Source organism: Pimephales promelas, chromosome 10 (genome assembly GCF_988280905.1).
Source record: "Pimephales promelas chromosome 10, fPimPro1.hap1.1, whole genome shotgun sequence".
NCBI classification, from domain to species: Eukaryota; Metazoa; Chordata; class Actinopteri; order Cypriniformes; family Leuciscidae; genus Pimephales; species Pimephales promelas.
The window spans coordinates 34,496,559-34,510,778 of record NC_142778.1 but is presented as its reverse complement, the minus strand read 5'-3'; the positions used below and the strand labels follow the sequence as shown (position 1 = coordinate 34,510,778).

The 14,220-nt window shown below is 34.1% G+C and overlaps 1 protein-coding gene across 5 annotated transcripts; it reads left to right on the top strand.

Annotated features, from left to right (window-relative positions):
* The first annotated feature begins 1,685 nt into the window (after positions 1–1,685).
* c10h19orf47 (chromosome 10 C19orf47 homolog) lies at positions 1,686–10,972 on the top strand. Of its 5 annotated transcripts, none has more exons than XM_039684162.2 (8): positions 1,686–1,743; positions 3,710–3,797; positions 4,888–5,002; positions 5,346–5,427; positions 5,592–5,705; positions 6,333–6,482; positions 6,634–6,710; positions 8,486–10,972. In XM_039684162.2, the coding sequence occupies exons 1-8, from the start codon at positions 1,725–1,727 to the stop codon at positions 9,020–9,022; spliced, it is 1,182 nt and encodes a 393-aa protein (XP_039540096.1). In that variant the 5' UTR covers positions 1,686–1,724; the 3' UTR covers positions 9,023–10,972. The 5 variants fall into 5 exon arrangements, with proteins under 5 accessions (XP_039540096.1, XP_088972643.1, XP_039540099.1 ...); XM_039684163.2 differs by having other exon boundaries at positions 1,710–1,743; positions 6,339–6,482; positions 8,483–10,972; XM_039684161.2 differs by having other exon boundaries at positions 1,710–1,743; positions 8,483–10,972.
* The last annotated feature ends 3,248 nt before the right edge of the window (positions 10,973–14,220 follow it).

Below are 14,220 nucleotides of genomic sequence, written 5' to 3'. Positions count from 1 at the left end.
CATTGAAAACTGAATTATGCCGTCTCAAAGAGTGACGTAATGAAGGCAGAGAAGTGGGACATTATATGATATCAGAAAGCACATGTGTGTCACAACAGTTTTATGTTGTTTTGATTTTTCAGCTGTTGGTGCTTTTGTTCCTCCTACACCAAAACATATTGTATCTATACGAATATGATCTGTCTCTGATATTATAGCATATAAGGAGATGTCGGTTAGATGATACAGTATCATGTTACTTCTGATCATCCTAGGTATTTTCAAATTCACAGTGCTTTGAATTGACACGGTGCAATGCAATATATCAGATACTCTTGTAGCAAATCAAGCGAATTGTATGAGAAAAGTCATTTCGGATGCTACAGTGTCACAGTGAAGATTTGAGACAACTTTGTCTTTCCAGTTTACCTTGTGTATGATTTACTCATCTGAGACCTCAGTGATGGGACGGTTATGCATTACGAGATGTGTGTCAGTTTCACTTTCTAATGCACAGTTTAAGATTGCCTTCAGTATGAGTCTTGTTAAAGAGCTATTTCTCATATCATCAAAGTTAGGTGTAACAAGAATCATCACAAAACATTTCAAACTGAAAATATATGGTGCTTTTTCAATACTGTTTTTGTATATTCTTGACTGAGAAAGCCGATGACAGACGTGTCGTTGAGGTGGTGGGTTTGACAGAGTGCTCTGCAGACTGAGTTTCTCATATTGAACAGCATATTTAATACATACTGAACAACCCTTGTGAATTATATAATCCGACGTTCTCTCTCTTTTCACCCTTTCTCCATTTATGCTATAACGTTATTTCTATCCCTTTAATGAATGGAGAATGACATTTCATATTGTTAGACTGTGAAATCTTGGTGTACTGTCCTATCTATCTTTGTATGACGTCCAATTTTTCTTGTAAAGGAAATGTCTACAAAATAAACATATTCACAAAGACTCTCTAGCTGTTCATTTTTCAAACATATTATAAATTTTTTTCATGGTATGAATTTAATCGGGTAACGCTTTATTTTTATGTTTTCTTGTTACACATGGTACTTACTATTGTAATAACTATAAATTAGGATAATTACGTACAACTAACCCTAAACAAACCACCGTAACCCTACAGTAAGTACATGTACTTAATTAATATTACTCAGTACTGACACATTAAAATAAAGTGTAACCATATTTTGGGGTCTACTCTGTGGCATCTGAAAACCCTTAGCTCAGACACTCAAACATACATTATGATATAATTTAGATATGTTATTAATGAGCTTATAACGTCATCTAGTGGATACAATAGAAACAGCACATTAAGTAATACAATTGTAGATAGGTCACCCAAAAACTCTATCATCATTTACTTACCTTTTTGTTGTTTATAAACTAAAGCCATAAGATTTTCATTCACAGGTGAAAAAGAAAAAGAGCTGAGTAAGACAGAACGACACCATTCACTTGCATTGCATCTCTTTTCCATGTAATGAATGGCGACTGAGTTTGTCATAGAAATTCCGCTTAATAACAACCTTCCAGTTGTACCAGTAATTGCACACAAATTGACCCACTGGAGCAACAAAACGTTAAATAAAACATGTTTTGGAGCCAGTGATTGCTCAGTTCATTCATTCGGAACATTCCGGTCAGCCGATTCGTTCCGAAGACGGAGAGGATGTGACGTCACAAGATTTCCGCAACGCGTCGGTTTTTCCCCTGGCAAGATGGCGACCGTCACAACAGGTAAGAGAAAGAAATGACCCTTATTTTTGGAATAAGGTGATTGTACAGGTCCGTAAAGCGGTTTAAATCAATATTTTGCTTTCTGTGGTGGGACATTCAGAGGGGAATGGCCTGGAGAGGTTTACGTTTGGTCGTCATGAAGGGCTAAAGCGCAATAACAGCAGCTGGGTTCAATGAAACAGGCCCCGCGCTGTGTTACTATTGTCTCGTTTTTACACAACATTGCTATTAATTTGCTATTTATATACCCTCAAACTTGCTTTAATATGTCTTATTAGCGAATAGAGTAAATATGTTTGTGTAGTGTACACTGTTAATGGCCATATTTGTAACAGACGTAATATTATAAGGCTATATGTTAGTTAGTTAACTGTTAGCGCCTTTTTGTAAGTGTAAAAGTAAGAACTGTTTTGTTGTTCTCATCTACTCTTCCTGTCTGGTGAGGTTGGCAGATTTCTGAAGGATTTTTGCACTTTTTCAGCTGTGAGACCAGCTAAACCAGCTTGGTCAGTATTTGAGACCACTTAAGGCCAGCAAACCATTTGCAGTTTGAAGGCAGTTTTCAGAATTGACTCTAGTGTGGACCAGTAATACTACTGACATACACTTACAAGTTAATCTTAAATGGAAATAAAACATTAGACCTCTTACAGTTTATTTTTGTTTCAATATAATATATATTTTTTACTATATCCATGCTGCTAGTTTTGTTAAAGAAATTCCATCCTCGTTTACTCAAACCCGTATGAGTTTCTTTCTTCTTCTGAACACAAAAGAAAATATTTTTAAGAATATGGGTAACCGTACAGTTGATGGGTCCCCATTGACTTCCATAGTATGGGGAAAAAAAATGTGGGATCCCAAGAGTTGTTTAGTTACAGACATTCTTTAAAATATGATCTTTTGTGTTCATCAGAAGAAATTAATTCATACAGGTTTGGAACAACTTGAGGGTGTGTAAATAAATGGTGACAGAGTTTTTGGGTGAACCATACCTTTAAGTGTGTGAATGACCTTCAGTTACTGACACAAGACTCACAGCTTTATAAATAACACGCATGCAGCTGCTCTGGCTGACCATGTGTTCTCTCTTTATCATTCATATCCTATATGCTGCTGCTGACCTCTTTTCCATCTTGAGTTGGGTCTATGCATTTTTTTGTTTTGTTTTGCCCCATAGTATTGATTTTCTGTGCCTATTTTTACCTTTATGAGGGTGTTTTTCCATAACCAAATGTAGATGTCGTCCAATTAATGTCAAATATGTGCAATGTAATATATGTATATTGCAAAACAGCTGTTTTACTGATAGTCAAAACTAAAATCCATGCTAAACAAATAAGATGGTGTAAAACTGCTGTACTGATTGCTTTCATTTTACAGTCATTTTGTAACATAAAAAATGTGCACATTTCTCATTAGGTGCATCCCAGTTTGCAATACTGCACATACTTTTGCACTGATTGATACTGTCTTGTAGTATAAATAGTAATAAAAAATACAAAAGAAGTTTTTAAGTTACAATTAGTATCTTCACACTAAAAATTCCTAAAAGGGAAAATGCTCTCTAAATATCCAGATGATGCATTTTATTAACTGTAAAAACCAAGTGTGGAATTTTTGGTCACTTAACTGTCACAGTTTTCCTCACATAGCTGACAAGGATGTGCTATATCAATCTCCTTATGAAATTCATACATTAGACATTTAAAGGGATAGTTCACTTTGAAATAAATTTTTGATATGTTTTAGCTTACCTCAAGGGCATCCAAGATCTAGGTGTCTTTGTTTCCGCAGTAGCTTCAATTTTGATATTTTTAGGTCAAAACTTTCTTGTCTGTCAGTCATATAATGCAGGTCTATAATGAAGTGTACAGTGCATCATTTGAGAGACAACTTGTTATTTCAATGTGTACATTTTTCATAATGTGTATAATAATCACTGATTTTTTTCTTGGTGCTTTAGCCACCTCAGAATGGATCCAGTTCTTCAAAGATGCTGGGATCCCTCCTGGACTGGCTGTCAACTATGCTGTGTCATTTGTTGATAACAGGTAAAAACAAATGATTGCCTTTTAATGTAGTGAATATGAACATCTGTACTGTTCCTGTTGGGGAAGGTTACTTTTGAAAGTAATGTTACAATATTGCATTACCCCCTAAAAATGAACTGTTAGTAATGCGTTGCATTACTTTTGCAATACTTTTCTTTCTGACTTGTTTGTTGGTTTGATACATTTTTTTATTCTTTTTGATGAACTCTGCATTAGAGCCCGACTGATAAAGGATTTTGAAGGCCTATACCGATACAAATATTTTTGGGTTTTAAAATCCGATATATCGGCAGATATTTTATTTATTTATTTATTTTACTGGACATGATAGTCACAAATTTTGTCATGCTTACTTGAGTTGAGAGAACTGATGGGGATGTTCTTTTAATTGTTATTCAAACAATGTATGTATCGTGACCAACTCAGACTGTAGAGTGCCCTCTGGTGGACAAACTATACAACTCCAACACTCATGACATGGTTGAAGCGTGTTTCGTCCGTTTTTATTTTATTTTTGAAATATTCATTTATCGGCCGTTATAACTGCCGATACCGATAGTTTGGAAAATGCCTAATATCGGCCGATAATATCGGTCTGCCGATATATCGGTCTGGCTCTACTCTGAATCTGTGTTTAAGCAAGTGAGATGAGTAAACGCATGCACACATTTAGTCTTAAGCTACAATACCCATCATGTTCACACACAACAACTCTGCTCTTACTCCTGATTTCTTTCAACATGGGGACAGGATAGTTGTCAGTCAAGACATGGGAAAACAGCATAACTTGCATTACTTACTTGAAAAAGTATGATATTTTGTTGTAAATTTAAAAGTAATGAGTTTCGTTACTTGTGACTTAGAAAGAAAGTATTCTTAATACGTAACTCGCATTACCACCCCCAACACTGCCTGTTTTTACGAGAATGTGCCAAAAAAGATTGATCTCAGCCTGCTCATGTGTGCTTTATTTGCTGACTGTTTTTCACCATTTTGAAAGGTCAGGGTCTGCTCTGAAATGTGAACAAACAACATTCTGAACACAACTGGAAGCTGTAAATGTCTGAAAGTAACTTTTTTTTCTGTCTAGGATTCAGAAAAACATGCTCATGGACCTCAGTAAAGAAATAATGATGGACTTGGGAATCACAGTCATCGGGGACATCATAGCTATTCTCAAACATGCAAAGCAAGTGTATAGACAGGTTGGTGCAAATGCTGGATTTTGACGCATTTGCGTCTGTGAAATCGGTCTTTTAGTAAAACCCTAATAAATTTGCCAGTATTTTTGGCAGTTTGACATTCTTGCAACACTTAAGTTAACCTGCCAAGCAAAGACGGTCAACAGTCAATATTTACAGACAGAATTATTAATAGATTGAATTTTTTATGTCAATTGGGAATAAAATAATATTGTACATAAATCAGCAGCAATCAGAAAGCCTGGTCTCTAGATATTGGTATCAGTATTTGTTGACCGATAAAGTTTGGCATGCTTCATTATTCTGAATAATGAATGTAAACTATTCTTCCTTTCTATTAATACAGGATATGTGTAAAATGGCAACTGAGGCCATTACAGCTGGACAAACTAGTGTACAGGCTGAATTGAGACGTACCGCTAACACTCGTAAGTGCTTTAAGTATTAAGTTGTTTTGCATATACTTGTTCCTCATGTCCTTAATTTACAGTTTCCCTGCAGTTCTTTACTGGTTGCTCATACAGGGAGTGATTTATCTTTGTCTGAATGGGCTGAAGCTGTAGCTCTGGTAATGTTCATGTTACTCTGACAGCTGCCACACGCATGATTGCCAATGCTCTGAGTCGGGACTCCCCACCAAGCACTCCTGCCCGGCGCCCTGACAACCGAATATCAGTGACGGTCTCCAACGCCAGTGCCAAACCAGGTACCTGTGATTGAACTTTATGGAGATGAGTAGAGATGTCAGTCAAGGGTTTAGTGAATGCACCTTGCTAGTCTTTAAATGCTCAGATTATTTCAGGACACAGACATTATATATATGTTATTTACAATATTGTTAAAAAAAATGGGATTGGTAAGATTTAGAAAAATAAAACATTAATAGAAGTCTGTTATGTTCACCAATGGTGCATTTATTTGATCAAAATACAGTACTATTGTGGGAATATTAGTATAATTTAACCGTTTTCTATTTTAATATTTTTAATATTTAAAATGATTCTGTCTAATTCTAATATGCTGATTTGATGCTCACAAAATATTTCGAATTATTGTCTGCTGGTTAATATATTTGTGGAAATCATGATATTTTATTTTCAGGATTGTTGAAGAATCCTGAAAATAAAAGTTCAAATAAACAAACAACAATTATTCGAAAACTTGAAATAGAAACTCTTTGTAACTATGTGAAAATATTTAACTTTTGATCAATTTAATGCATCTTTCTTTCTTTTAAAAAAACCCTGCATTGACCCCAAAGCCTTTGCACAGTAGTGTAGATGAGTTTGGATGAACTCTTTAAATGGAATGGGATGATTTATAACTTTCCCAGTTTTAGTTTCCAGCAAGCCAGCAGAAGAAAATGGGTTGCAAAAGAAGCGCCGGCGAGTCACTAGAGAAATGGAGGGGAAATATATCATAAACATGCCAAAAGGCACGACCGATCGCACCCGACGCATCCTGGCACAGCAGGCCAAGAAAGGTGCCCTGACATAGTATATTTGTTGAGGCTTAGAGCTTATATGATATTACTGTAATTTTAAGTATTGAAATTAGACATGCTAAACTAAAATTTGCAGTTGGTACAGATGAGATTGATTTAATCTTATCATCTTCCCTTTCATTTGCCACAGCCAAGATTTTAAAGCGTACTTCGGTGTTTGACAGACTTGGGGCAGAGTCTAAGACTGACACCGTCTCAGCCAATAAGGTGAGAAATTGGATTGATTTTGATCAGATAAACAAGAGAGCACAAACCCATATACACTGATAATTATTTTCTCTTTATTACACACATTGTTTTTTATTGACTCCGTAACACAACAATGTCCATGTAGTTAATGTATTGAATTTATTATTATTATTTTTTTTAGGGCTGTCAAATGATTAATCGCATCCAAAATAAAAGTTTGTGTTTACATAATATATGTGGGTGTACTGTGTATAATTATTATATATATATATATATATGTATATATGAAGAGTTCAGATGCAAAAGCCTCTAAGTGCCATTTGAAATTTTCTTCTAAAATGATCACTTTTATCAAGCTTGTATATTTAAGTTCAGTAATTTCACTTAAATGGCAATGAAGATTACCTATTAATTGTCATTTAAGTGAAATTACTGAACTTAAATATACAAGCTTGATAAAAATGGTCATTTTAGAAGAAAATTTCAAATGGCATTTAGAGGCTTTTGCATCTGAACTCTTCATATATATAAATACACACACATCCATGTATATATTTAAGAAATATTTTCATGTATATCCTGTATATAGATTTATATATAATTTATATTATATATAAATATAAATATTTGATTTATAAATAATATTTTTTTCTTAAATATACATGCATGTGTGTGTATTTATATATATATATATATATATATATATATATATATATACATATACAAAACAATTATACACAGTGCACCCACATATATTATGTAAACACAAACTTTTATTTTGGATGCGATTAATCGCGATTAATCGTTTGACAGCCCAATTTTTTTTACATCATTGCTAAATTTTAAACAAGATATATGTAAGAATTTTTCATGTATTAATCTCTCTTTTTATTGCCAATGTGTGAACAGCTTATAACGAAACTTTAAAAACGAGAAAAGTATTTTAATGTAGTTAACAAAATTAAAAAAATCAAACATAATTTACATAGAAAATATGGTACTTTTTGAAGTAAATAAATTCGAAAATACCACCAAAATTAAAAAAAAACCTCCATAAATGGGTAGACAAAACTTTATCGAAGACAGTGATATAACATTTATAATAAATAAAAATTAGGATCTCATCTGAGTCCTCTGTGCCCACATTTGTCCACAATTACAGGATTAAGGGCTGTAAAGTGAATACGGTTTGAGGGTTAAGGCTATCTCCAACTTCTTTTTACCCCTAAACAAAAATTTGTTGTTTGCTGTGTCGCTAATATCAAGAGGATTATATAAAATGGAAGAAGAAAGAAAATATTCTTTTTTAGTGTTTGAAAATTGCTAACTTTTACACTGCGTATTAATGCAATAATTGTGAAGAAATTATAAGGAATATATAATATATAATGGTAGAAAATGTGTATGATTCAGTATCAAGCTGATATTACTCTTGATTTCTGAGAGACACACAGAAGACGGCAATGCAGCTTTATATATTTGCGTTCGTGCTGTGCATCATCATTTCATTCATGTATTTATTTCACACACACTCATTACCGATACTATGTTTATAGTGTAAGGATTTTCGAGGGTTATGTGTAATATCATGCTATCCCCTGGATCAGCTGCTATCCAGCAAACACGAGGAGTGACTGACTGTGTCTGCCTCTGTATATGGGATTATATCATTTGGTACAATTCATGAAGCCATTATCGAATAAGGTATTCAAAAGAGTATTATTTGTTGTTTGTTGAACTAATTATAAAGCGTTTCAACCAAATAACTCTGTTGTCGTCCTGTCGTGCAGCAGCCAACCGGTGTGTTTAGCCGACTGGGTGAAGCAGAGGAGGATGAAGAGGGTGGAGAGAAGACCATTAATGTCACCGACTCCTTCGAGGACAATGAAAGCGATGATGAAGGTTCAGTGCTGCAGTATGCCGGCGTCCTCAAACGACCTCCACCTTCTTCTAAAAAAGAGACCGTAAACATCAAATCAAAACCACTCACGCTGCGTCGACTGGGCGCCAAGTACAAACTCCCCCCATCTGAAGGCACACCGCCTATATCCTCTACCTCCTCCTCCTCCATCCAGGAGGGGACGCCTAAACTGGGTGTGCTGCAGAGACTGGGAAAGGCCCCGTCAGTCAACCCTACCTCCTCTACTCCTCTAGTCAGTCAGCCTGCAGACACGCAGGACAGTCGAGTCACGAGTAGCAGGAGCAAAGCCCAGGGCAGCTTCGCTCTGGCCAGCCCTAAGGTCAGTAGCAGCACAGGTGACACTCACGGGGCTCAGATGGACGCTGGGGAAGTCAGTGTATTTAAGAGGCTGGGCGCCCGGAAACCCTAACGCACAAATACTGTTTTATCCTGCTTGCTCCTTTTATAACCTAAAACCCACCTGAATTTCTTTTGAGTGAGTGGAGAAACTCTAGGACCACGCTTGATGGATTGGGAAGTCGATATGCTGTACCTCATTAAGTGTTATGATATTAGGGGACAAAAAGGGACGGCTGCAATATGTTAAAATGTCAGTGTGTGGACTGTGGAGATAACTTATTTTTGGTTGTAGGAATCGTTCTTTATCCTGCTTTCCCACTTTGATAGCAACTCTCCTGCGCCCCTGTGAGTGAAACATTTCCCACATTAAGGCGAGACACTACAGGTGAATAGGGTCATTTTTTTTTTAACTAGCAGATATCACCATGAAACTTTCCCAGTTGATTACCTACATTAAGATGAGAAAAAATATATTACAAGTTTTCTGTAATTTAATGTTTAAATATGCAAATGAGGCATTATCTAATTAAATGCACTAATTTGCGTGTATTGGATAAAGCCAGGTTCAAAATTCTTTTTTCATTGTGTTCACATATTAGATGAGAAAAAAATTAGCAAGGGATTTATGGATATTTACTTTTGTTATCCTGTAAATTAGAATATACTGCCAATTGCCTTAAAATTATTTTCGCCATGTTTTTTTGGAATAAAATGTTATATAAATCAGGCTAGGAATAATATGTTTACAAATCCTTCTGTAAATGTCTTCGTAATATAACTAGGTACAAGACTGGAAAGTTTGGTGTATATAGGTGCTACTGAAGTGGAGATTTTGGACTTGGAGTATGAGAGAAAAGTCATTTTCAGAACTGGCTTAAAAGATTTAGCATCAGCCAATGAGATCGCGCATTTAGAGTTAAGTCCCCCATTTTACTTTCCCGATTGGTTGCTGTTAAAAAGGAAATGACCATATTTGGATCTGACAGCGTTGTACAGGAGAATAGAGAGATTTCTAATTGTGTGTGTGATGACAGGGTGCAGAACGCGATCGCTGAGCAGCAGGATGATTTATAACGACAACTTTTGAAGAATTTATGAGAAATCTACAGACGCAAACAGACAAAGTGTAGTAAAATAAAGACCTAAATGTGTATTTTGGATTTTTTTTTTCACCACAAGTTTGAAAGAAGACGTTATTGAAGACAAATATCTCAAAATTGACCAGTGAAAAAAAAAAACGATGTTTTTGCCTTGCGTGTCTCGCCTTAAAGAGGTTTATAATGAAGATTTTAAAATGCATGGCGCCTAGCATCAAATGCTCGAAATATCCGTTTTTTTTACTACAGTAGTCAAGAGACGTAAGTGAAAGCATGCGCTCTGTTAGCCACAAACACCTCCTATTCTTCCATGAAGAAAGCTTCAACCATCCTCTTACCTCCTCCTGTTTTTGAAGAGATAGTTTTCCTAAAAATGACTATTGTCATCATTTACTCATTTCAAAACTCTGACTGACTTCTGTGGAACACAAAAGATGTTTGTTGATCAAATAGTGGACACTTAAATGATTTGGTTTCCAACATACTTGAGAAAATAAGTCGTACAGGTTTGGACATGAGGGTGGGTAAATGATGCCAGATCTGAACTTAAAGGATCAGAAAAGCCTTTTAATGGCTTGACCGTACACGTTCACATTGCCATTAATGCGCCTTAAACTGTGGTCACACTGGACTTAAAAAAAAAAGGAAAATTCAATATTTATCATGTGATGCATAAATATCGACTGCATACCTGCAGCTTTAACGTTTGTGTTTAAGAGGTCACAACCTGACGTAGCATGTCTTTACCATACAAATTCAAAGTATCATGTTCCTCAAAGTTGGGCTTTTGAACGCCGTGTAACAAAATGTAAAACTTCTCCCACCTTTGCATGCATATGATAAGAATTTAAGTGTCATGTGACCGCCCCTTTATGACCACAACTGTTACTTTGCTTGAAATTACACAGTCAGTGTCGAATTTCCTCAATTGAAATGCCACCCAATGGAAATTTGTGATGTTAAATGTTACTTGGACAAGCAGAGCAAATATAGCATTTGTAATAGCATGCTGTTGCCAAGCAACACACGTGGAGGTGGACCCTTGTGCATTGTGTACGTCTTCACCCCTTTACACTGCTTTCTACGTTATCCACTTGTCATCCTGTTCTACCTTCACTTTCTGTGTTTTATGTCATGTTTCTTCTGTTTTTATAAATATTTTAATTCGAAGCATCTCAAATGCAGAATTTAAGTTAGATTGTTTAAGGAATAATAGCTGAGAAAACATTTTAACTGGGTAAGTTTATAAAATATTAAGATTATTTGTTTTTTGGAATGGATTGAATATAAAAAGATAAAACTGAAAAAAAATCTTGAATCGTTTCTTTTACTTTTCAAATGTCTTGTGAAATGCATTCATATATAAATTGAAGTGGGTTTTAGAGCACATTATAGTTACATCATGTTTATTGTTGTGTATTGGTGGTTTGAAGGGCCGACATTATAATCCTTTCTGAATTTGAGTGCATTTCACAATTGAAGAAACTGATTAGCGCAAATATGTTTGAAAGCGGTTAAAGGGATATTTCAATTTAAATACTCGTCCTTATGTCCTTACAAACACCTCGTGTTCATCTTCAGAACACAAATGAAATGTTTTGGGAATTTAATGAGATGAGGGTGAGTATTTAATGACAGAATTTACATTTTTGGGGGAACTGTCCCTTTAAGAGGTTTACTGCATAATTGGTTTGATAATGTCACTAGAGATAATGACAAAACATTTTTTTATAGATGAGTCGAAACTGATATGCTTGCAAAAAGCATTGCGCTGAAGTGTGTTTAATGCATGCTCTAGTAAATGGCAGATGGTGAGATCTACACAAGCCCTTGTGTCTCTATTCAGCAGTTCATCACTGTTCAACATTTGGCTCTCAATGCTGACTCAGTGTTTTCATTTTGGCTGTTATTAATTACAATGTATTAAAGATTAACTTGTATTTTTATGTTGTTAGTTATAGATTAAAGCAAAGTAATAGTATCTTTTGGATACACAACAATTCCGCTCTAGATGTGTATTAGTAAATTATCTCTCCAGCTTCAGCAGACTTGGGTGTTTCGCCAGGAAAATGAATCATTCCAACTCTCAGGGAGATTAACTCCACTCTGATCTGGAAGACAATTTAAGGGCACATTATACATGCCTCATGAACCGGGGTTTTTTTCTCTCTATGATGGTTTAACCCCTTAACTGTCACCGTCCCGGTACCGGGACGCCTAACTTTACTTCACTATATTTCTATTAAATCCTAATTTAATTATGACAAATTATATATTTTTGGAAAGGTCTAAGACTTCTAATTAAATATCCGACCCCTGTTTTGTGTTAAAAATTATGTAGGAAGAGTAATTAATGAATTTATGACAAGAGTGCACCTAAAAAAATCTGCATCATAACAGGAGATTTGACCTTTGTCACAAAAAGTTGATGCACCCACTTTTAATCATTGAAACTTCTGTTTTTATGCTAAAAGTTCATGATAAAACATATAATCTAGTATTTTTCAATAAAAAATAAAAATTATAGTATAAAATTATCCTCTAAAAATTATAATATATATGTATGTATTATCCTCTAAAATATAATAATATTTTTTATCGCCTTTTTTTATTATATCACATATTTTAGTAGTTATCATAAATTAGGTATCATTTGAAAGCTTATAAACTCAGAATTCATCCTGTGAAAACCATTTCATAATTGAACGTTGCGTTACCATAGAAACGGTACTTATTTTATGAGGCTCCTCCCCTTTTGGACATCCTTATATTTCATAATTTATGATCAAAACCTTTTCTAATCTTGACAAAACACATATTGTCAGAAAGGTCTGAGTCTCAAGGTTCCAAATTTTGTGACAAAATTGATATTTGGACAGAAATGTATTAATTTATTAAGGCAGAATGTACACAACTAAATTCAATGGAATTCAATGGCACCCGGTGGCTATTTTTGGTACTACGCCTAAACAAAATCTCATGGGAACTTCAATTTTTGTGATATTAACTTCAAATTTGGAACACAACTTGGTTAGATTTATGGCTTTGATTTTATAGTAATTTTAGAGTAAAAATATTTTGTAAAATATATATTTTATATAAAATAAAAAATATATAGTACAGTATATTTGATTTACTGTGAATTAAAACTTCCATAACTTTTTCATACTTTCATTTTTTGAAGTGTTTTCACTTCAGCAATAATCTGCTGAGTGTTTTCTTTAAAACAAGACCAAACTTGGGTATATATTCCAAGGCATTCTTGAATTACAACCATTTAAGTGTGAATAGAGCATTTAACCCCCATTCTCAAAAAAGGGGGGGTGACAGTTAAGGGGTTAAGCTGGTGCAAACTATAAACCAGCTGGTATACCATCTTAACGTGGGTGACGCTGAATATTTATATATATATATATATTAGGACTGTCAAGCGATTAATCGCATCCAAAATAAAAGTTTGTGTTTACATAATATATGTGGGTGCACTGTGTGTATAATTATCTATACTATAAATTATATATAAATCTATATACAGTATATACATGAAAATATTTCTTAAATATATACTAGCATGTGTGTGTATTTATATATATATATAAAATAATTATACACAGTGCACCCACATATATTATGTAAACACAAACTTTTTTTTGGATGCGATTAATCGTTTGACAGCCTTAATATATAATATAATAAACGTGACTAAAATATAATAAACAGCCCTAATATATATATATATATATATATATATATATATATATATATATATATATATATATATATGAAGAGTTCAGATGCAAAAGCCTCTAAATGCCATTTGAAATTTTCTTCTTTAATGATGATTTTTGTCAAACTTGCATATTTAAGTTCAGTAATTTCACTTAAATAACAATTAATAGGTAATTATCATTGCCATTTAAGTGAAATTACTGAACTTAAATATACAAGTTTGATAAAAATCATCATTAAAGAAGAAAATTTCAAATGGCATTTAGAGGCTTTTGCATCTGAACTCTTCATATATATATATATATATATATATATATATATAAACATGTATAGTTACATATTTGATCAACCAAGCTGGATTGTCTCGCTTCTGCTTTTTAACGATAATGACGTAAAGATGGGCAGGCTTTGCTTTTTTTAAATTCATATTTAGCTTTACGAT

What these genes read in the sequence shown, in the direction of transcription:
- c10h19orf47 (XM_039684161.2), top strand. An exon ending in GAGACGTACCGCTAACACTC is followed by an intron (nt 5,428 to 5,591) that starts GTAAGTGCTTTA and finishes TTACTCTGACAG; the next exon opens with CTGCCACACGCATGATTGCC. An exon ending in GGCACAGCAGGCCAAGAAAG is followed by an intron (nt 6,483 to 6,633) that starts GTGCCCTGACAT and finishes CATTTGCCACAG; the next exon opens with CCAAGATTTTAAAGCGTACT.